Source organism: Primulina huaijiensis, chromosome 17, assembly GCF_012295235.1.
Source record: "Primulina huaijiensis isolate GDHJ02 chromosome 17, ASM1229523v2, whole genome shotgun sequence".
In the NCBI taxonomy this organism is placed as follows: Eukaryota; Viridiplantae; Streptophyta; class Magnoliopsida; order Lamiales; family Gesneriaceae; genus Primulina; species Primulina huaijiensis.
Genome location: NC_133322.1, coordinates 17422188 through 17444621, shown reverse-complemented (window position 1 = coordinate 17444621; position 22434 = coordinate 17422188). Strand labels below are relative to the sequence as shown.

Sequence of the window (22434 nt, the reverse complement as noted above, 5' to 3'; positions counted from 1 at the left end):
ATACTTCAAGATTCCGAAATGAAAAAAATCACAATCATCACTTGTATTGAGTTTATTCTTGTTACAGGGGAAAAAGTGTAAAATTAATCTAGCTCTTCACGTTGACAGTAACCCTTAATTACCAAACTGGCTTTATACTTACCATGGTTCCATCTGATTTCATTTTTCGTTTAAAAATCAATTTGTAACATAGTGGTTTGCTTACTTGAGAAAGGTCCACTAATTCACATGTACGGTTTTGTAAAATGGAGTCTATTTCGGAATTTATAGATTCTTTCCATTGGGGTCACTCAAATGAATTCACAATTTTCTTGAAGTTTTGAGGTTCACTTTCCATCATGAAAGTAATGAAATCCGGACAAAAATATTTCTCTATTCTAGCTCTCTTGTTACGTCTAGGTTCAATTTCATTGTTAACCTCTTGTTCTTTTTCCATGGTCTCATGTGATCTATTGGATGAACTTGGTTATTCATTATATTTGCATGGAAACACATGTTCAAAGAACGAAGCATATCTTGATTCCATTATCGTATTCTTGTGATTAGGTATTTGAGATTGCAGTATAAAGAAACAATAAGAGTTACTATTTGTGCATATTCAATGAAAATGAAATCAAAAGATTGTGTTCATAACTTTACCTTTTTTGTAGTGGGTACTGTTATCTTGGCAAGATGCCCCCCTCACTCCCAAATATTGGACTTTTATTTTATTTATTTGGGGCACCTTATTTAAAAGATAATTTTCTGTTAGAACAGCTTCACCCCACATGTTCTATGGTAAACTAAAACATAATAACAATACATTCATCATTTTTTTCAATCTGCAATTCTTTCTCTCTGCAATTTCATTTTGCAATTTCAGAATGCAGTTTTGAACCATGGATGCATTGAATGGAAATCCGTAACAAGTTTAATCAACCTTAAGTTGCCTCTGGGCTCCTAGCAACTGCTATTCATACTTATAGTATATCAGTAAAATTAGTCTAGAAAGTAGTTTTGAACCAGAGTTGCACTGAAAGAAAATTCTTGTTCAAATTGATTGTTTGCTTTTCATGATTGATGCTGATTTATGTGTATGTTCCACTATAGGTCGTGGGAGGAAATGGTGTTGAACAGTCTGTTATAAGTGGATCTATGGAAGTGCTTCGTCTATGTTGGGCTGTTGCAACATCAGGTGTGCAAGTTCGAGAACAGCTTTTTAATGCTTCTATATGCCGTCACACTCCTTTCAACTTATTCCAACATGGAGAATTTTCTAGAAGTTTTGGCCGAAATTCAGATGTTGCTTCATTAGATGTGGCAACACCCATTCTTATCCCAAGAAATGATGGTCGTAGGCATCGTAGTGGTAGCCATGGTGATGTTGTCTTCCTTACCAACCGAGGAGAGGTATGCTGTTTAAGTTTCTCCTGTTTGCATCATGCCTTCTGTAATTAACTTTAAAACTGGTGTGAAGCTCCTCCCTCATATTTAATTATCCCATCCCCCCACCTCTCGAATCATGCTCGACATAGTTATGGATTGTGTTTTATCCAATAATTTATAATTCATATTTCTCGTTGGAATTTTCTTCTGCTGAAATCTGCAAATCTTCACAACAAATTTGCAAGAAATTTTGTATTTTTTGATTTATTGGTGCAGCTTGTACCTTTTTTTATTTCTCGTTGATTGGCTACAGGACTAAATTTTCAGATTGCTTCTCACAAAATAGAGTGGGGCCTAGCGATTGAACAGATGTAAAAATATTTGGGATCTTTATTTGTAGCAAATGAATGTGTTGATCTTGTTGGTTAAGGGATTAATGGACTTTCATTTATCCGGGTTGGGTTGTATGATTCAGATATGATATTTTGAATGGATATGGTTTTAGTTCTGAAGTGGTCAGAATTAAATTTTGTTTAGCTAGAATTACAATACTAACATCATTCCAGCATGCCGAAAGAAACAGGACCAACCTTTTTGTTTTTTGGGTGGTTCCAAGAAAAGGGTTGAAAATAGAGGGGTGAATTTTTGATGTGATGGTTCGAAATCAAACGATACCAAGTCCTTTGTTGATATAGTTTTAAATCATGGTTTTCCATTGTTTTCTGTCACAAATTCTGTTGAAAATTTAACATTCCTATTTCTCCTTTGTCAATTGTTTGACAACTAATGTTTCAGGTGACATCATACTCTCCTGGATTGCACGGACATGATGCTGACTGGAATTGGCAGCTGTTGACTGGTGCCACATGGTCCAAGCTTCCATCTCCATCTGGGATGGACTCTGATGTGGTTCCCACACTTAAGCTATTTCCTCTACGTACGCACGACAATCCTGAAATGATTCTCGCTGCAGGAGATCAAGAAGCCGTTGTGTTATCTCGTGGAGGAAGTTTATTAACGACCATGGATCTTCCGGCACCTCCTACACATGCCTTAGTGTGCGAGGACTTCTCAAACGACGGATTGACAGATATTATTGTTGTGACTTCTAACGGGGTGTATGGTTTTGTGCAGACGAGGCAACCAGGTGCACTATTCTTCAGCAAGCTGGTGGGTTGTCTTATTGTTGTGATGGGAGTGCTATTTGTTTCACAATACTTGAATTCTAGCAAGGGGAAGCCACGGGCATTATCGTCATCTCTGCTGTAGGCGCACTTACTTTCCTGTTCTGCTCTCTTCTTCCCTACATCCCCTAAAAATTTTGTTTGCATTTTAGGACCCAAGCCAAGACTGTTGCTTCTAATTTAAATATTAAGGCTAGTTAAAATAGCCCTTAAAATGGTTCCATGATTGACCACTAGGGCGCTCTAGGAGGATCGATATCTAATAATTACTCTAACTGATTGTATTTTAATTCAATCTCACTTTTGTGCAACTCACACTTCTCATATACGTTTCCAGTTTCCTGTTATCTATATTATTTATAAAATTAAACCTCTTTTAATAATTAACTTTGGTATGATTGTAAATTTTTTTTTATAAATCTTAAAATTCTCTCTATTCATCAATTGTATATATTGTTAAAAATAAAAATTTACGATAAAAATCTCAAACTCACAAAAATATAATGAACTGCACACTTTATAAAATTTTCTCCATTCAATTGTGTTTTTTTTCAAAAATTGAGACCTATTTATAGAATTTTTTTGGAAATATTCTAAAAATAAATATATTATTACATACATTATCACAGATTAATTTTCAATGTTTACAACTCTTATTTTCAACACTCTTTCTTGTGATGATGATCATGAGACAATGATTGTTTTCGTTACGTGTTTTTTATACTGTCTCTTTAAAAACCTTATTAAGAAAAATCCATTGGGATAAAAACCACATAGTAAGGGAAAAATAATGCAGTCACATAAAATCTCCATCATGTTAACACTAACGATTCTTCACAAATTTCGTAGATTGCGCATTCCAATGTTATATATATGGTTTCTGAATGTTGTCGTAGAAAGTGCCTTTGTAAGAGATCTGATGAGTTTTTACTTGATTGAATGTAATGAATATCAATATCTTTATTATTCTCAAGCTCTTAGGTGAATGCGAAGAACTTATGGGAAATATGCTTAATTCTGTCGCTTTTTATATATCATTCTTTCATTTGAGTAACACATGCAACATTATCTTCATTTAGTGTCACATGCTTCTTGTCAAATGATAATCCGCATGAGATTTGGATATATTGGGTCATTAATTTTAGCCGCTCACAATCACGGATTGCTCCATTAGTGTAATAATCTCGGTGTGATTTGATGAAGTTGTTACGAGTGTTTGTTTCTGTGAACGCCAAGAAATTGCAGTGCCTCCACGAGTAAATACATATCCGATTTGGGAATTTGCCTTTTGTGGATCATATAAGTACTCAACATCAAGTATAACCAATTATATTTTGATTGGTATTTTTTGAATACAAAAGTCTCATGCCTGTAGTTCTTCATAGATAACGGAATATATGTTTAATTCTGTTTCATTATCTCTTTGTTGGATATGGGCTAAATCTTGTCAATAAATTTACAAAAAAAGATATATTAGGTCTTGTACAATTTGCAAGATACATAAGGGCATTTAAAAGAGTTTTGAACTTTATTATATATATATATATATGCTAAATCTTGTCAATAAATTTACAAAAAAAGATATATTAGGTCTTGTACAATTTGCAAGATACATAAGGGCATTTAAAAGAGTTTTGANTTGGGACAAGTCGAGCTTTATATCTTACTATTTCATTTTTCACATTTCACTTTCAAATAAAAACCATTTGTACATGTTGGGTTAAGCGTGCATGAGTGAGAGTATTACTGAGATGGGTGACCTCCTAGGAAGTTCTCATGAGTCAATCTGCTGACGTTGCGGCGCTTGATCTGATTGGCTAAGTGAGCCGTAAAAAAGTGACAACGAATCTTAATGGGTAATACTGTCTCTGATGGGGACATGGCCGAAGATTATGAAAGGGTAAGACTGATCTCTAAGGGATACGAGACAACACCAGCAGATAGACACGCACCTCCCCGGACTCATGGGCCTAACAGCCCGACCCATTAGTACCTAAGTAGGTGCACTCTGAACTGCCACAAGTATAAGGAAATAAAGTTGCGTCTTGAGCTAATATTCTATCTTCAAGAGAAAGTATTCATACTGTAAGACAAAGAGAACACATGAGATATTTATTATCTTCTCTTAGGAAAACAAAACAACTACATTATCGGAAGAGTAAAATTAGACTTGAATTGAACAAAATTAGATGTACTGCCCACCACAAGACTTTAGGATGATATTTTTTGTAATCCATTTACCGTCCAAATCCGTATAATTCAAGAACTTCTCCCACCATGTCGTCTCTGTCTGTTAGATTAGATGTCCAACAAGCCAACTTGTGGTTTGAGCTTTTATTGACTCTAATGTAAAACAATATTTATTTTGATAATATTTTGCGATTTCGTTCGATTATGACATTATAATTTATCTGTATACCAATGCAAGCTGCATATATAAAGTCCTTGAATATACAATTGGTACAATGAGATCTGCCTCGCAACGTAAGATCATGAAACTCATTAGGAATATATCGTATATTATAAACAGGTTCTTAGTAGAATCAGCCGCCTAAAAAAGGATAAAGGTCGCTCGAGCTCAAGACTAGCATCAGTGATGTAAACGTCATGTTTCATCAGCGAGGGCATGGAGATGTCCATTCACAGGGATGGATGATCATATGATAATGCACTGAACAACCCTCCATCGTACTGTCCAAGTGGTTCTCACTTATCGAGTGGAATAGTTTGCGGTTATAGTTGTACACTATTAGTCATTTGACCCGAGACAATGTAGGGGCTATACGTACTAGCATGCACTTTGATCCGTTTAACGACTATATTAATGGTCATCGGGTGGCGTGAACAATGAGTGAAGAAATATTAAGGCGTTCCTTTGAGTGTTTCACGCATGAAAACAATTCTAGACGCGAAAGACGTTGGCGGAGAGACGGGGAGGAAGCTTGCTGCGTTTTTCCTTCAACCTCATGTGAATTGCCTTTGAAAAAGTGAGGTGTGTGGCCGTGTGATGGTGGATAGAAAACTAGGATCTTTTGAAGCTTGGTGGCGTGTGGTTTGAGGTGTTTAAGGTTTAGGAAACTCTATATTTTGATATAAATAATTGTGTAGTAAGCTAGGCCCAATAACCTTAGTATCATAGGCCCATTATAATGTAAGTAAAATATTTTGTTTAGGAAAGTTTTTGAAAATATTAATCAAGCCTCCAAAAAGTCTTTGTTTCATCAAAAATCGATTACTGGTTTAAAATACGACTCGACACGTAAAAACACATCAAAAAGTACCATTTTCGAAAATACCATTTAAAATATACCATATATTAAATAATTAAAAATAATCGTTTAATAAAAATATTTTCCGTTTATGGTCCTCGGTCTTCGTTCCTCAATCGCGTCTCGAATAACCTTTAAAACATAATTTTATGCATTCTAATATAAAATCATATCTTAAACATGTACACATGCTTATCACTTTCAATAAATGCAATTAAAATAATTTAATTAGTATTTTTCTATTATTTCTAGATTTGAATGCAGTTGAATTACGTTATCGCATTTTGGACATAAACAATTATCTGAACTAACGCGTGAAATTAAATACATCTCAAATGGCCTTGGCGGGCAGCAATTAATTCATTGCCTAATAGTAGGCAGGTTTCACTTTCTCGTAGCTTTTTGCGAATTTTCACAGAAATGAGAGCTACCGTCGGGACCAAACATAGTATTAATGGAAATATTTGCTTCAATGTCATGTCCATAGGAAAAGAAAGCAAAAGTGATTCCCGTGGTAACGACGAGCGAAATGAGAACAGCCTAAACCGTAAAAAATGGGTTGTGGGAAGCAATACAAACATCGTACTGCTAGACGAAGCAACCCAAATGTTTCACCTAGATGGGGAAAGTCGAGTAGTCGAAAGCTTCAATAGCTTACGTTCTGACTGCGTGCTTGTTGAATAATGAGTCAGTAACTCATGGACAGTGACTTGGTTAAAAAAATCCACCGGAGCCATAATGAATCTTCACACTGCTTATGGACTGAGTGATATATCCATGACTAGAATGAAGCCCCAATCTTTGTCTCCTAGTGGTCTTAATCACGCAATTGGTTGTATTGTATTAATTACATCAGAAAATATGCTTAAAATCTCGTTAGCTTGACCCAAAAACATAACAAAAGTAGCACAAGTTAGAAAATATAATCATCCCAACTATCTGCACAATTGCATTGTGCAAAATAGCAATACAAATAACTCTTTTCATGTCATGGTGGTGGTTTGATCTATGTTACACCAAGGACAACTTGTGGATTGTGTTCCAAGATGTTTATATGAACATCTGAATTCAAAATGTATAAAATTGTACCACAAGTGAAATGAGTCACATTCAAATATCTGCCCAAAACACTTATGATTTAGGGTTTTTTCAGAGTTTCCGTACAAATGACCAGGTTTCTCGATTTGTTTTTTAGAAATTAAATTTAATATGTATGTATATAAATATAACTTGGTAAAATTTAAGAAGATAAATAAACTAATTAAATAAAAAGTAAAATTAATGTTATAACACCTACTTAATGAATGCTCACAATCCGATAAATCAATACTTCTTTTACTCTCTGATATATCTGATACTCCACATTTCCTGAATGATAATGTGAACCTAACAAGTGCTGATATAATCAACACCCAAAAAAATCTGGTATCCAATGTCTAGCCAACAAGAACATAACAGAAGTGCTGGAAAAGCCGTAGGAGCCGTCCGCAGGGACGTACTAGTTGGGTGGCAAAAACTTCTGAATTTCACTTCAATGTGAATGTTTATTGATTTCAAGGAGTAATCTTCAGTCCAGTGCAAGACGATACAGATATCATCTGCTTAGTCGGATTTTTGTTCACTGTAGTAATTGCTCTCTGCTACAAGTATCCAAGATACATTATGTTATCTTGGTAGAAGAGGTTTCATATGATTCGGCTTCTGAGTTCTGATGTCAGGAATTTTTTAAGGGCGACGAATGAGTAAATGAGACTTTAGGATGATCTATCGTGTAGTCCATTTACCATCCCACTCAGCAAAATTCAAGAACTTCTTCCACCATATCGTCTCTGCCTTTGCTGAAAAGAGCGCAAAGCCTTCACAAACTCATCTTCTCCAAAATCAGGCCAGAGAGAATTTGTGAAATACAGTTCGGTGTAAGCCAGTTGCCACAACAAGAAATTACTAATCCTAAGCTCACCACTGGTCCGTATTAGCAGATCAGGGTTTGGAAACTCAGTACAATTTGTTTCCAACTCCCTTTCAAGTAAAAACTTATTGATATCTTCTGGTTCAATGAGACCGTCTTTCACTTTCTGTGCGATATTTTGGCAAGCTTGCACTAGATCGTTTTGACCACTGTAATTAACCGCAAGAATGAAGTGAAGCTGAGAGTTGTTCTTTGTAGCTTCCGCCGCTTCACTTAGCAAGACCTGAAGTCGTTTCGAAAGTTTGGTGCAGTCTCCAATAACAGAAATGTGAACCTTCTCTCTGTCCAGAACCATCAAGGAAAAGATAAACTTCGTTACATACCGATAGATATAATCTAGTTATACATGTATCACCACGACAAGAATCAATCGAAAAAATAAAAGACAATTTACGAATATACAAAAGAGAGAACTTTGATCAGAAAAACGATGATATCAGAAAATGAAATTGTGGAGAATTTATACAGAGAGGATTGGGATTTGGGATCAACTGATTGATAATAAGTCATCTAATACAATCATCATCCCGCAACCCGCTCTAATGAATGACAGTTTCATACAGCAGCACTAAAAACAAAACAAAATCCTGGTACCAGTTACTTCAAAAGTAACCAAGAATTCAAGCTAAACAACAAAGTAATAGTCCAAAAGTATCACACCAACCGAAAGGTAGAATTTTGATCGATCTAAAGAAAGACGTAAACATGGAACAATACAAAAAGATGCTGATTCATCCCCTAAACGCATATATAAGAATCACATTGAAGCACGAATTACTTAATGAATCACTTCACATAAATCAATAATATACCAGCATTTCATGATTAACAGTAGATAATAAAGTAGGAAGCAAATTTAACAACAGACCTTATCAAATGTTGGAGTTCATTTCTCAATCCTCTGTCGAACAATCCCATCAAGAAATCTGTTTCCATCTACAATCAAATTAGTAGAAAACACAAAATCAAGTAAAACCAAACAAAAGCTTCCGTTTTTCTGAAAATGAAGTTAAGGTTATGAAATATTTTACTTTGGGACGAACCCAATTGTCGGATGAGAAAGCAAAGACCGTGAGAACCCTGATCCCCCACTTGCAGCACAAGCCCACGACTCTCCTTAGAGCCCGAGCCCCGGCCTCGTAACCCGATCCAGCTGGCAAACCCCTCATCCGGGCCCACCTCCGGTTCCCGTCCATAATCACCGCCACATGGCTTGGCATCGACTCCTCCCGGAGCCCTGAAGGAAGCGGACTCGGGTCTTCCTCCGCATAATGAACAGGCAGCAAGCCATTGATTGATACGCCGTTTCCCGGAGGTTCAGTCTCCGTGAAAGCTTTAGGAATGAAGAATAACGAAGGACGGCGCGTGTTCGGAGAGAGTTCTGGCGCGTGAGGGAATCGCTGATGTTTGAGGGGTGAAGGATGGATTTGGAAAGAGCTCGCTGCCATTGCACTNACCGTAAATTTTTACTTTTTCACAACACGTTATCAGCACGAAGCTCTAAAAGTCCTCCATATTTTTCCAAGCTCCAAAACAGAAGAAAAAGGTAACAAAAGTAATAATATTTATTTTATTGTTTATTTATTTATTGTTTATATATTTACTATATAATATAATGTTATTATAAATAATAAAAATAAATTTTTCAAAAAACTTGTTATAAATCCTGGGAGGATGTTAAGACGACATCCCACACTCCCGGTAAGGGATACGACAAGTATAAAAGTCTATAAGGTTTTTAAACAAAATATCTTATGACACCTCATTATAATATTGTGATATGATATACATAATTATTTAAAACATTACTAATATTATATACACCATATTATTACCATAAAATTATACAAATACATACATTTATTTTCTTGTACACCAACGGTCATAAACGGTAACAAAACGGCTAGTTTTTGCCCTATAAATATGATCTCACAAACACATTCAATCACTCCAACTTTCTCTTCTTCTCTAAAATTATTCTTCATCAAATTTTTGAAGAAAAAAGAAGATGGCTTTCACAAAGTTATTTTTAATTATTTTGGTTATAATACTCACGAATCTTGTACTTATCGGAGAATATCCTCTTCGTGTGTTTTATTTATTTTTACGAATGCTTGTATTTATTGTTTATCCATTACTTTGTATTGCAATATTCATTAACTAATAAAATGCATCGTAATTTTTTAGTAGCATCATGTCAAACTTGGCAAAGATCGAATTCATTGCTCTTGATATTACGGGAAAAAATTATATGCCATGGACTCTCGATGTAGAAATGCATCTTGAGTCATTAGGTGTAAATGAGACCATAAAAGAAAATGGCATATGCACATCACAAGAAAAGGCAAGAGCCATGATATTTTTGCGTCAACATCTCGACGAGGGATTAAAATGTGAATATCTGATTGAAAAAGATCACATGACTTTGTGGAAGGGATTAAAAGAAAGATTCGAACATATAAGGGAAGTTATACTTCCGACGGCCCGTGATGAATGGAATATGTTGAGATTCAAAGATTTTAAGAAAGTAAGTGATTACAATTTGGCGATGTATCGAATAATCTCGCAATTAAAATTTTGTGGACATGAGGTTACAAAATCAGAAATGCTTGAAAAAACATTTTCCACGTTTCACGCATCAAATATAACTCTACAGCAACAATATAGAGTGCGTGGATTTGCGAGATATTCTGAACTAATCGCCTGTCTCCTCGTGGCGGAAAAAAATAATGAGCTTTTAATGAGAAATCATCAGGCACGACCCACTATTCAACGGCATTTCCTGAAGTAAATGCCGTAAGCAAAAATGAATTTAAACCTGGAAACAAAAATCAAAGTTATAGACAAGATTTTGGTCAAGGACAAAATCGAGGTCGTGGTCGTGGACGATGACGTGGATGTGGACGTGGAAATAGTCGTGGTCGTGGACGCGGCCGTGGTTTTGAAAATAATCGAGATAGTTATTTCTATAACTCATCTCAAAAGAGCATTACCAAACCATCCACCGAAAAGGCATCAAGAGAATATGAGTGTTAATGAGAATCACTCAAAAAGATTTGAAAGTTCTTGTTTCAGATGTGGTACTCCAGGACATTGGTTCCGTATTTGTCGAGCCCCTGAGCACCTTTGTAAACTTTATAAAGAATGAATAAAGGGGAAGAAAAGGAGACCAACTTTACTGAACACAGTGAACCTTTGAGTGGTTCAACTCATTTTGATGCTGGAGATTTTCTGATTGATTTCTCAGATAATGATCAATTTGCTGGTGGAATAAATATGTAAAATATTTTATTTTTTCATGTACTCGTATGATAATATTTTATAGTGTGTTATATTGTATTGTATTTTATTGTCAGTAATTTTATTTCATTGCATATTTTTTTGAAGTTCAAATATGAAAAATGCTATGAACCAAGCTAAAGTTTGCATACCTGATAGTGGTACAACACACACTATCCTCCGAGATAAAAGATATTTCTTGGAACTAAAACCAACAAAAACAATGGTGAATACAATATCAGGTCCTGTATACTAAATTAAAGGATGTGGTAAAGCACAATTTTTGTTACATAATGGTACAAAATTTTTGATCAATGATGCTTGTATTCATCACAATCGAAAAGAAATTTGTTAAGTTTTAATGATATATATTCCTATGGGTATGATACTCAAACAATGAATGAAGGGAATGAGAAATATATGTGTCTTACCACATATAAATCAGGAAAGAAATATGTGATTGAAAAACTACCAATGCTCCCTACTGGATTGCATTATACACATATAAGTCTCATTGAATCAAACATGGTAGTTGATAATTCTTCAATATTAACCAATTGGCATGATCGATTAGGACATCCTGGTTCAACAATGATGCGAAGAATTATAGAAAATACACATGGTCATCCGCTGAAAGACCAGAAGATCTTTCAGAATAATAAGTTTCAATGTAAAGCATGTTCTCTTGGAAAACTTATTATAAGACCATCACCAGCCAAAATCCAAACTGAATCACCAATGTTTCTTGAACGTATTCAGGGTGATATTTGTGGACCAATCCATCCACCATGTGGACCATTCAGATACTTTATGGTATTGATTGATGCCTCCAGCAGATGGTCACATGTATGTTTATTGTCAACTCGAAATGTTGCATTTGCAAGATTACTTGCTCAAATAATAAAATTGAGGAATCAATTTCCCGATTATACAATCAAGAAAATTAGACTTGATAATGCTGGTGAATTTACTTCCCAGACTTTCAATGATTATTGTATGTCTATGGGAATCATTGTTGAGCATCCTGTTGCTCATGTACATACTCAAAATGGATTGGCTGAATCATTGATTAAACGTCTGCAAATGATTGCTAGACCAATGATTATGAAAACAAAGCTCCCTATTTCTATATGGGGACATGCAATTTTACATGCTGCTTCATTAATTCGCATCAGACCAAGTGCATATCATAAATACTCCCCATTGCAGCTTGCATTTGGTAAAGAACCAGACATTTCTCATCTGAGAATTTTTGGATGTATGGTGTATGTGCCTATTGCACCACCTCAACGAAAGAAAATGGGACCTCAAAGAAATATTAGTATTTATATTGGTTATGATAGTCCATCAATCATTCGATATCTTGAACCTCAGACAGGCGACGAGTTCATAGCACGTTTTGCTGATTGTCATTTTAATGAGGAAATCTTCCCAATGTTAGAGGGAGAACATAAAAATAACGAAAAAGAAATTACATGGTATGTATCATCATTGTTACATCTGGATCCAAGAACAAAACAATGAGAAAAAGATGTACAGCAAATTGTGCACTTGCAAAGAATAGCAAATCAAATACCAGATGCATTTGCAGACACAAAAGGGGTAACTAAATCATATATACATGCTGTAAATGCTCCTGCTCGAATTGAAATTCCAAAGAAACAAATTGAACAAAGTCATGATGTCGTAAACGCCTGAAGCGTGGAAGACCAGTCGGTTCCAAGGATAAAAATCCTCGAAAAAGAAAATTCATAGAGAAACGTAATGATCACAAAATAGAGAATGATGTTCCTGAAGAAACACATGATGATCACAAAATAGAGAATGTTGTTCCTGAAGAAACACATGATGATGAAAATGTTCTGTCAGAACCACAAACTGACGAGAATCATGAAATCTCTAGCAATTATATTAATACTGGAAAAATATGGAACCGAAAAGATATAGAAGAAATTAATGATATATTTTCTTATAATGTGGCAATCGACATCATAAATGATAATGAAAAGCATGAACCAAAATCTTTTGGTGAATGTAAAAATCGGCAGGATTGGATAAAATGGAAATATGTCGTCCAGGTTGAATTGGATTCGCTAAATAAACGTGATGTTTTTGTACCTATAGTCCTTACACCTGAAAGAGTAAAACCTGTTGGATATAAATGGGTTTTTATTCGAAAGCGAAATTAGAAAAATGAAATAGTAAGATATAAAGCTCGACTTGTTGCACAAGGTTTTTCTGAATGGCCTGGAATTGATTATGAAGAAACGTATTCTCCCGTGATGGATGCAATTACGTTTCGGTATTTGATTAGCCTGGCAGTATCTGAAAATTTAGAAATGCGTCTTATGGATGTTGTTACAGCTTACTTATATGGATCACTTGATAGTAATATATATATGAAAATCCCTGAAGGATTTAAGATGCCTGAAGCACAAAGTTCAAAACCCAGAGAATGTTATTCTGTGAAATTACAAAATCATTTTATGGGTTAAAGAAATCCGGCCGAATGTGGTATAATCGGCTAAGTGATCATTTGATGAAAAAACGATATGTAAATAATTCAATATGCCCTTGTGTTTTCATTAAGAAAACAACATCCGGATGCTTAATTATTGCTGTATATGTTGATGATTTAAACATCATTGGAACGAATAATGAAATTCATGATGTTGTGTCATACTTGAAGGAAGAATTTGAAATGAAGGATCTTTGAAAAACCAAGTATTGTCTGGGTTTACAAATTGAACAAAAAGAATGTGGAATATTTGTTCACAAGAAAATTATACAGAAAAGATCCTTAAACGTTTTAATATGGATAAATCAAATCCTTTAAGTACTCCAATGGTTGTTAGATCATTAAACATAGAAAAGGATCCATTCCGTCCATGTGAAGATGATGAAGATATTTCTTGTCCAGAAGTACCATATTTAAGTGCTATCGGTGCCCTTATGTATCTTACAAATTGTACAAGGCCTGATATATCTTTTGCTGTAAATTTATTGGCAAGATTTAGCACATGTCCAACAAAGAGACACTGGAACGGAATTAAACATATATTCCGTTATCTACGAGGAACGACAGACTTGGGACTTTTGTATTCAAAAGATGCTAATCCAAGTATAATTGGTTATGCTGATGCTGGATACTTATCTGATCCACACAAGGCACGTTCCCAAACTGGATATGTATTTACTCGTGGAGACACTGCAATTTCTTGGCTTTCACAGAAACAAACGCTCGTAACAACTTCATCAAATCATGCCGAGATTATTGCACTACATGAAGCAAGCCGTGAATGTGTGTGGTTAAAATCAATGACCCAACATATCCAAATCTCATGAGGATTATCATTCGACGAGAAGCCTGTGATACTATATGAAGATAATGATGCATGTGTTGCTCAAATGAAAGAAGGATACGTAAAAAGCGACAGAACTAAACATATTCCTCCTAAGTTCTTCGCATTCACCAAGGAGCTTGAGAAGAATAAATGTATTGATGTTCGTCACATTCAATCAAGTGAAAACTCATCAGATCTCTTCACAAAGGCACTTCCTACAACAATATTCAGAAAGCATATATATAATATTGGGATACGTAATCTACGAAATCTGTGAAGAACTGTCCGTGTCAACATGAGGAGGAGTTTACGTGACTGCACTCTTTTTCCCTTACTATGGTTTTATCCCAATGGGTTTTTCATAGTAAGGTTTTTAACGAGGCAGTATAAAAACATGTAATGAAGACAATCATTATGATCATCATCACAAGGGGGAGTGTTGAAAATTAATATTTTAATATTGAATATTTAAATGTTGAAAATTAGGTAAAATTAGGTGTTGAATATTGAAATTTGTGTGTGATGATGAAGGTAATGATGTAATTTATTTTTGGATTATTTGTAAAGATTTTCTATAAATAGATCTCTCATTTGTGAAGAAAATCACAATTGAGTTGAGAGAAAAATATTATAGAGTGTGTAGTGTGATAATTTTGAGAGTTTGAGATTTTTACTTTTACCGTAAATTTTTACTTTTTCACAACAGTAACTAGTTAAATCATATTATTTTTAAAAAAAAATCACAATTAACCGTCACAATTTTTTGGGTTCGACCGACTCATAAAATTATATTATTTTTTACATAAAATAATATTTTTTATTAAAAATATGAATTAAATCGACTCATTTTATTATATATATATAGGATTAATAAATCAAAGTGTCCATATTGTTTCCACCTTTGCTCATTCATGTCCCTCAAATTTTTTTCACAAAAATTCTTGTGAAAAAGTCTCACGGGTCAATTTTGTGAAACAGATATTCTATATTGGTCATCCATGAAAAAATATTGTTTTTTATGTCAAATATATTAATTTTTATTGTAAAGTGAAGAAAAACTATTGTCATTGATAACTGATGAATAGAAGAAGTAGAAGCTTCTTGAATGGCACCTCGGACTATGACATTTCTGTTGGGCTATCGTATTCTCGCACCCAAGACGCAGCGGAAGTTTAAAATTTTTGTTCTTGAGCATCGTGTGTTTAAAAATATTCATAGGTTGTTTAGAATAATACATTTGCGTTCTAAACGCTGGACTCCAAATTACTCCGGAAATTACGCGGAGATAGCTCTTCTTGTAAATTCGTACGAACGACACTTCTCCTTTGATCACCTAATTGAGTCCACGATCAAAGAATGAATTCCTTGTTTGGATTGCACTAGTAATTCCAAACAATTCTTGCGTTGAGATTGTAATTTCCGAATTTCCAAAAGACGGAGATGGTGCAACGGTGGAGATGCGACGATGGAAGAACCAAAAAGGGCCAAGAATTTTTTTATCTTTTTTTCTTAGGTTGGCCGAGAGTTTTTCCAAGGGGAGGTGAGAATTTTTGAGTTTTTTGTGTGCAAAAACTTGTGTGTTTTATCATGAGTCCCAGTGGTGTATATATAAAGTAAGACTCCTAATCCAATTAGGAGTTATTTTCCCACAAAGACTCTAATAATTTCATTATATTAAAACTCTCATATAATTAATATATAATGTATTTATTAACTTTTAGTAATACATGATATAATACTATCATATACACATATTTTATATCATCATATAAAATATATATGTACATTAATTAAAATAAATAACTATTATTTAATTTTATAAATTAACTCCTTGGTTAATTAAATTCTAGACTCCTCTAAAGCATATATGAGAATTTGTGCATTTTAGTAGTCACCACTACTAGCACAATCATTTAATCAGTAAATTTCAAACTCACAAAAATATGATTCTGAACTCATTATAATCCCGATCGACGATCCGAGAGCGACGATGTACTAAGGATATAAGCCTTGTTCATGTGATGAAAATCAAAAATTTCGAAAATCAAAATTTTCATTTGCCAAATTTAGAACTTATGGCAGTTAGTATATTTACAGCTGCTAGTTTTGTAAACTCCTTTACTAAAAACAGGCAGTTCCACTCTCTTTCTTTGTTTAGCAACCATGCCAACTTCCATTTCTTTCATCCTATGGAATCAGTTCATAAACTCCTTTATAAGCTTCCTGTTTGATCTCCATCAAACTATAGTCGTCAAATTCCAACTCCTTGAAATTTGACTATCTCAACAGGAACACAGAATCTGATACTTGTGTGACCCTCAATGATTCAGGGATACAGCTGGCTGTGGGTTCACATTTCCATGTGATTCATAATAATATTTATTCTTATTCGAGCTTACCCTAGTTAGCCCCATTCTTTTCATCAACATCTTGATCAAGAATGTTAGAACTCATTTCTAATTGCACGCATCAGATTATGGTAAGAGCGTCTAGTAGCACCGCCCCATAATCCCTAGGTATCACTGATAGTGCCTGCAAGAATCTTTAGTCATAGTTAGCGTACAGTACGGTCCCTTCAACACATATATCCCGATCGAATCTGCAACCATTGGTGTATCGAGAGTTGCATATGAATTCGATAGTGATGTGATTTATCTTCGAGTAATAGTGTCACGGTATGCATAACTAAGGAAACACCTTTCCAAACTACACATATCTTACTCTGGCCAGAGATTTCTTGCACTATTGATTCATTAGATCACATAGGATATCTTTACTCATAGGTAAACGGTGAATCTTCGACTACAATTCATTTGCTCCTATGTATTTCTAAACTACACCCAACCTCGTCATCTGATGACCCTCGATGGAGTCGGTAAACGGATCAAAGTGTATGCTAGTACGTATCGCCCTTACATTGTCCTAGGTCAAAGGACTAATGGTGTACAACCATAATTGCGGACTATTCCAATCGATAAGTGAGAACTACTTGGACAGTCCGAGGGAGGGTTGTTCAGTGCATCATCACATGATCACCCATCTGTGTGAATGGACATCTCCATGCCCTTGCTAATGAAACATGGCATTTACATCACATATATTAGTCTTGAGCTCGAGCGACCTTTATCCTTATTTTAGTTGATTGAATCGACTAAGAACCTGTTTAGAATATACGGTACACTTCTTAATGAGTTTCATGGTCTTACGTTGAGAGGGAGACCTCATGGTACCTATTGTATATTCAAAGACTTTATCTATGCAGCTTGCATGGGTATACAGATAAAGCATAATGTTATAATCGAATAAAATCGTAAAATATTATTAAAATAAAGATTGTTTTAAATCAAAGTCAATAAAATCGGAGTCACAAGTTGACTTGTCGGGCACCTACTCAAACAATTTCTTCTTCTTTGATTAAAAGAAATTATAACTTTTGTTTAATTCCTGATGGACTAAAAATATTTAATTTAACTATTTGTTGGACTAAACCTTTGAATTTTTGTATTTTTTTACATATAAAACTGGAGAAGATTCATTCTTTAGTTTGAAACTATATTATAATGGAAAAATGAAGGCCACGAGTATATCCAAAAAAATATGTTGGATTATGACAAGGTAGATGCCAATACAATCAAAATGGTTCATTTGTATGGATATGCCGAGGAATTAGGCTTCGAAGAGACAGAGAGGCCTTGGTTTTGGAACCAAAATAGGGCATAATTCCCAGCTAACCACCAAGTAGAGATATATATAGCATATGAATGTGATGATGAGATTGGTAGTAATGGTGAAACAGGTTCAGAAAGGAAGGAAGTGGATGATTATCAGGAAGAAAGAGAGTTTCATGATATTGATTATGAGTTTGAGGAGGAATATTTGAAAATATTACTTCCATTTGATTCTATGTCACTTAGATATATGACTTTATTTTTTTAATTGAGTTGTTATTTCTTTACCCTTTTCACATAAATCCAATAAGAAAATTATTTTGACATAAATCTAATAAGGAACGAATGCTTCGGTTTCAAAATTGAAAAAAATTATAAATGTCAGCAGATATGTTTTGAAAAAAAATCGACTAGAATCACAAATTATATTTTGTTCTTTTGTTTACGACATACCAGACAAAACATATAAGATGAATTTTCATTTTCAAGTTTTCATTTTAAATTGAGAAAAAAAAAAATTGGATGCAATGAAGTATTTTGTTTGTTTATTTATTTAATAATGAGATGTCAAAAATACCAAAGAAATTAGAAAAATAATAAATAGAAATGGACTGTTTATTATTTAGTTTTGCTATTTGTGAGAATTTACTTAAAGTTTAATCTTATGGAACTGTGAGAAAATTGAAAAAAATACAAATACCAACAGATGTATTCTTTCTCATTAGCTCAAGTGTCAAAGAACAACATGTCTTTGAAATAGATGAAAAACATGAACTCCTAAGTTCAAAAATACCAACTTAACAAGAATTAGAAAAAATTGAAAGAAATAACAAATTCTAGCATGTGTGTTCTTCCCCTTTAGCTCAAATGTCAAAAGAACAACAGGTCATTGAAAAAAAAGAAAAATATAAAAGTGTAAGTTCCAAAATATCAACTTAACAATAATTAAAAAATTAAATACATATATTAAACTATTGATTTCTTCTTTCTGCTTTTAAATTCACCAACAGAAGGAATCATCTTTTTCTTTGTTCTCCTTTCGTTAACTCTAACCTTAGGAGGTACTACAATCAGAGAATTAAATAGTTTTCGTGTATGACAAAACCCATACATTCGTGGTATAATAATGTGAGCACAATTCATATATATCTATACCATGGTGACCAGTAGCAGCAATAGTATGTACACAAGGAAGTCTATCAATATCGAAAACTCGACGACGACATGTTCTTCCATTTAACTCTACGACTGCATCATGGCCAACTCGAATGACGTGGTATTCAAAAGTATTCATCTGAACAACTTTCATTTTCTGTGACTCAATAAATCTTGATCACAAGATCACCTCAGCCCATAGAGTAAGATGTCGTGTTGAAGCAACGACAGCTTTGCGGTGATTATTGAACCACGATGAGATAAGACTTTGAATTGCTTCCAACAAAGCAATCATTGGTAGCTCGCTAGCAAATTAACACCAACTTTGCATTGATTGATTCCGATCCATTTGTTGTCATAATATTATACCGAGAACCAGGAAAGTATGCTCTTGCCCATTTTTCTCTCTCAATGCTGCCCTCGAGATATTTTGTAAAACTTGGATAGCTGTTTTTCATCTCTTCATACAATTCATCAAAGTCAACATGATTATAAGCTTTAGCAGCTCGCATAAACAATGCAATTCCACCTACCTTGGACTTTGACCCTGACTTGATGTTTTGCCCAAGATGCCACATGCAATGCCCATGTCATGCTTGCTTGTGTACAGAGGAAAGACCATTGATGATTCCTTTATGTCTGTCAGAAATAAAAACTAACTAAACATCATCAGATATCAATTCATGCAACTTTTCAAAAAACCAAGTCCAAGATTCTTCGCATTCTGAATCAGCAATTGCCCAAGCAATAGGATACTGGTGGTGGTTTCCATCTTCTGCTGTGCCTATCAGTAAAACACCTTTATATTTTCCTGTCAAATACGTACCATCAACTGATATCACCTTCCTCATATATCTAAATCCTGCAATACATGCAAGGTAGGCCAAAAACATATATTTGAAGCTATCATCTTCGTTGACCTTCAAATGTGTTGTTGACCCTGGATTCACTTGTTCAATCATGTACAAATATGCTGGAAATAATTTGAAACTTTCGACAGGATCACCCCTCAATTGATTTATGGTAAGCTGCTTCCCCTTCCAAGCTTTAAAGTAGCTAATCTCAACGCCCTTATTTTGCATCATTGTTTGTATTGATTTCAATGCGGGCATTTTTTGTTGTCCTCTGAAATTTTCCATCAACATATCTGATACTATAGCTGCACCTGCTTTTCGATGCCTCCTTTTTCGATTATTCAGATCACAAGTATGCTTATTGCAATAAGTTCGAATCGAAAACCGTGATGATCCCTTTTTTTGTGTTACTCGCGCCCTCCAACTGCAATTATCATCTACACATCTTACTGAATACAGAATCGTGGTGAATTTTAAAACTAGCATCTCAAATGAAGCTTTCACCTCAATATTATACAATTCTCTTTGAACATCTATTTTGCTGTCGAACTCTTTACCAACTGACAAATCAGACTCATCGGTAAATCTATATACCTGCTCACTGCTAGAACCAAGCAATATAAATTTTTGGCTATCATTGGCCACTGGTTCACCATTGTCAGACTCCAATTCAACACAGTTGTATTACTCTACAATTCACATTCTCGTTCATATTTTCCACATCATCATTTTTTTATCTTCACTTCACCATTACTTAACTATAAAGACGCCATCAAAGTGTTCATCTCTATAAAATTCACCATTAGCATAATCACTAAGATCATCACAAATATTACCACCACGATCATTATCTCGACATAAACTTAATTCAGAATCAACAAAATCACCACGACAATTGTTATCGATGTGTATATGAAATTTAGAACCACCATAATCATCATAACCATGTTACCCAAATTCATTATCAACATTATTGTCACAAATAACTTGAACTTTCTTTTCAATTTCCACATTAAGTAAAGGCATATGATGCGTATCCCCAAGCAATAGATAGGTCAACAGACACTTTTCACTTCTTAAATATATAGGACCAAGAATATGATCACAAATATGTGTTGAGTAAATGAATTTTAATTCAAGCTCACTTTTGTTCAAGCCACAATTCACGTATATTTGATCTTTCAGCATTGACATGGTTACTTCAGCGTCATCAAAATTTATGGCTCTATATCCACCATTTAACCCCGAGCACCATTCAGGTTCTTCTCGCTCATTATTTTCCATTTTCCATCATATCGGAACAAAACAATGGCCTGCGTCATTTTCTTGTAGAAAAAAAAAAAAAGAAGTATGCTTTTAAGTAAAAAAAAAATGTATCACTCAAAATTAAAGGAAATTGAAAATCAAAATTAAAATTATCTATTCATTTCATGTATGAACTTTTTTTTCTTAAAAAAAATACAAAATTTATTTTATAATTTGATAATTCTGAAGAAAATATCAAACGCACTTCTTAATCTAAAAAAAATACCAATACAAAATTTATCTTATTCTTTGGTGATTTTGAAGAAAATATAAAAAGAACGGATGTTAAAAAAATTAAGAATGTCCAGGAAGTTCTTTGGAAATCTTAAAGCAATAGGATATTAAAAGTTGACTTTCTTAGTTTTTTTTTCACTTTTTCTCTTATTCTTAAATCAATAGAATATTAAAATTCAAGAACCTCCATCACTGTAACATCACCACTTGTCTTATTCTTTAAATAAATAAATAAATGTGAAAGCAATTGACATTCCTCTACTTTTTTTTGCTTTTTTCACATACTTTGTAGACAAATGAACAAAAATAACATAAATGATCAAAAGTAAACAAATAACAGAAATTATACATGCAATCGTTACTCGGAATAAGCAAATAATATCGGACTGTTTTCTTTTTTGGTATGAAAGATATGTAGAAGAAAGCTTAAGAAAGAAAATAATCTAGAATATGGAAAAAGAGATAATAATAGAGAATAGGAGGGGAGACGCCTAAAAAAATGATACACCGAGGAAGGAAAATCAATATTTTAGATTAGAGTAAATGAGTAAATAGGTTAGAATAATTATGTTTGAGCATGTAAGGATAATTAAAAAAAACTTAAATTAATTAATTAATAAGATATATAAATATATATACATACATAGATGTTATATGAAATATATATACATAATATCTATATGTCTATATTTATATATTATGTGTGTGTGTGTATATATATACATATGTCATATATGTATATATATAGTATACATTTATAATATATATATATATACATATATATATATATATATATATATACTGTTAT

At 33.8% G+C, this 22434-nt stretch overlaps 2 protein-coding genes across 2 annotated transcripts; one reads left to right on the top strand and one right to left on the bottom strand.

Moving 5' to 3' along the window:
• The first annotated feature begins 1089 nt into the window (after positions 1 to 1089).
• LOC140962486 (uncharacterized) lies at positions 1090 to 2936 on the top strand. The gene is made up of 2 exons (XM_073421420.1): positions 1090 to 1389; positions 2161 to 2936. Exons 1-2 carry the CDS (start codon positions 1135 to 1137, stop codon positions 2632 to 2634), a joined length of 729 nt encoding a protein of 242 aa, XP_073277521.1. The 5' UTR covers positions 1090 to 1134; the 3' UTR covers positions 2635 to 2936.
• Positions 2937 to 7136: 4200 nt separating this feature from the next.
• On the bottom strand, positions 7137 to 9235 carry LOC140963207 (cis-prenyltransferase 4, chloroplastic-like). Its single transcript, XM_073422501.1, has 3 exons — positions 8831 to 9235; positions 8656 to 8723; positions 7137 to 8068 (listed from the first exon to the last, which is right to left on the bottom strand). The coding sequence occupies exons 1-3, from the start codon at positions 9233 to 9235 to the stop codon at positions 7621 to 7623; spliced, it is 921 nt and encodes a 306-aa protein (XP_073278602.1). The 3' UTR covers positions 7137 to 7620.
• Between the last annotated feature and the right edge of the window lie 13199 nt (positions 9236 to 22434).

What these genes read in the sequence shown, in the direction of transcription:
- LOC140962486 (XM_073421420.1), top strand. Translation starts at nt 1,135, where the DNA reads ATGGAAGTGCTTCGTCTATGTTGGGCTGTTGCAACATCAGGTGTGCAA. An exon ending in TCCTTACCAACCGAGGAGAG is followed by an intron (nt 1,390 to 2,160) that starts GTATGCTGTTTA and finishes CTAATGTTTCAG; the next exon opens with GTGACATCATACTCTCCTGG.
- LOC140963207 (XM_073422501.1), bottom strand. Translation starts at nt 9,235, where the DNA reads ATGGCAGCGAGCTCTTTCCAAATCCATCCTTCACCCCTCAAACATCAG. An exon ending in CTTTCTCATCCGACAATTGG is followed by an intron (nt 8,724 to 8,830) that starts GTTCGTCCCAAA and finishes ATTTGATTGTAG; the next exon opens with ATGGAAACAGATTTCTTGAT. An exon ending in GAACTCCAACATTTGATAAG is followed by an intron (nt 8,069 to 8,655) that starts GTCTGTTGTTAA and finishes GGTTCTGGACAG; the next exon opens with AGAGAAGGTTCACATTTCTG.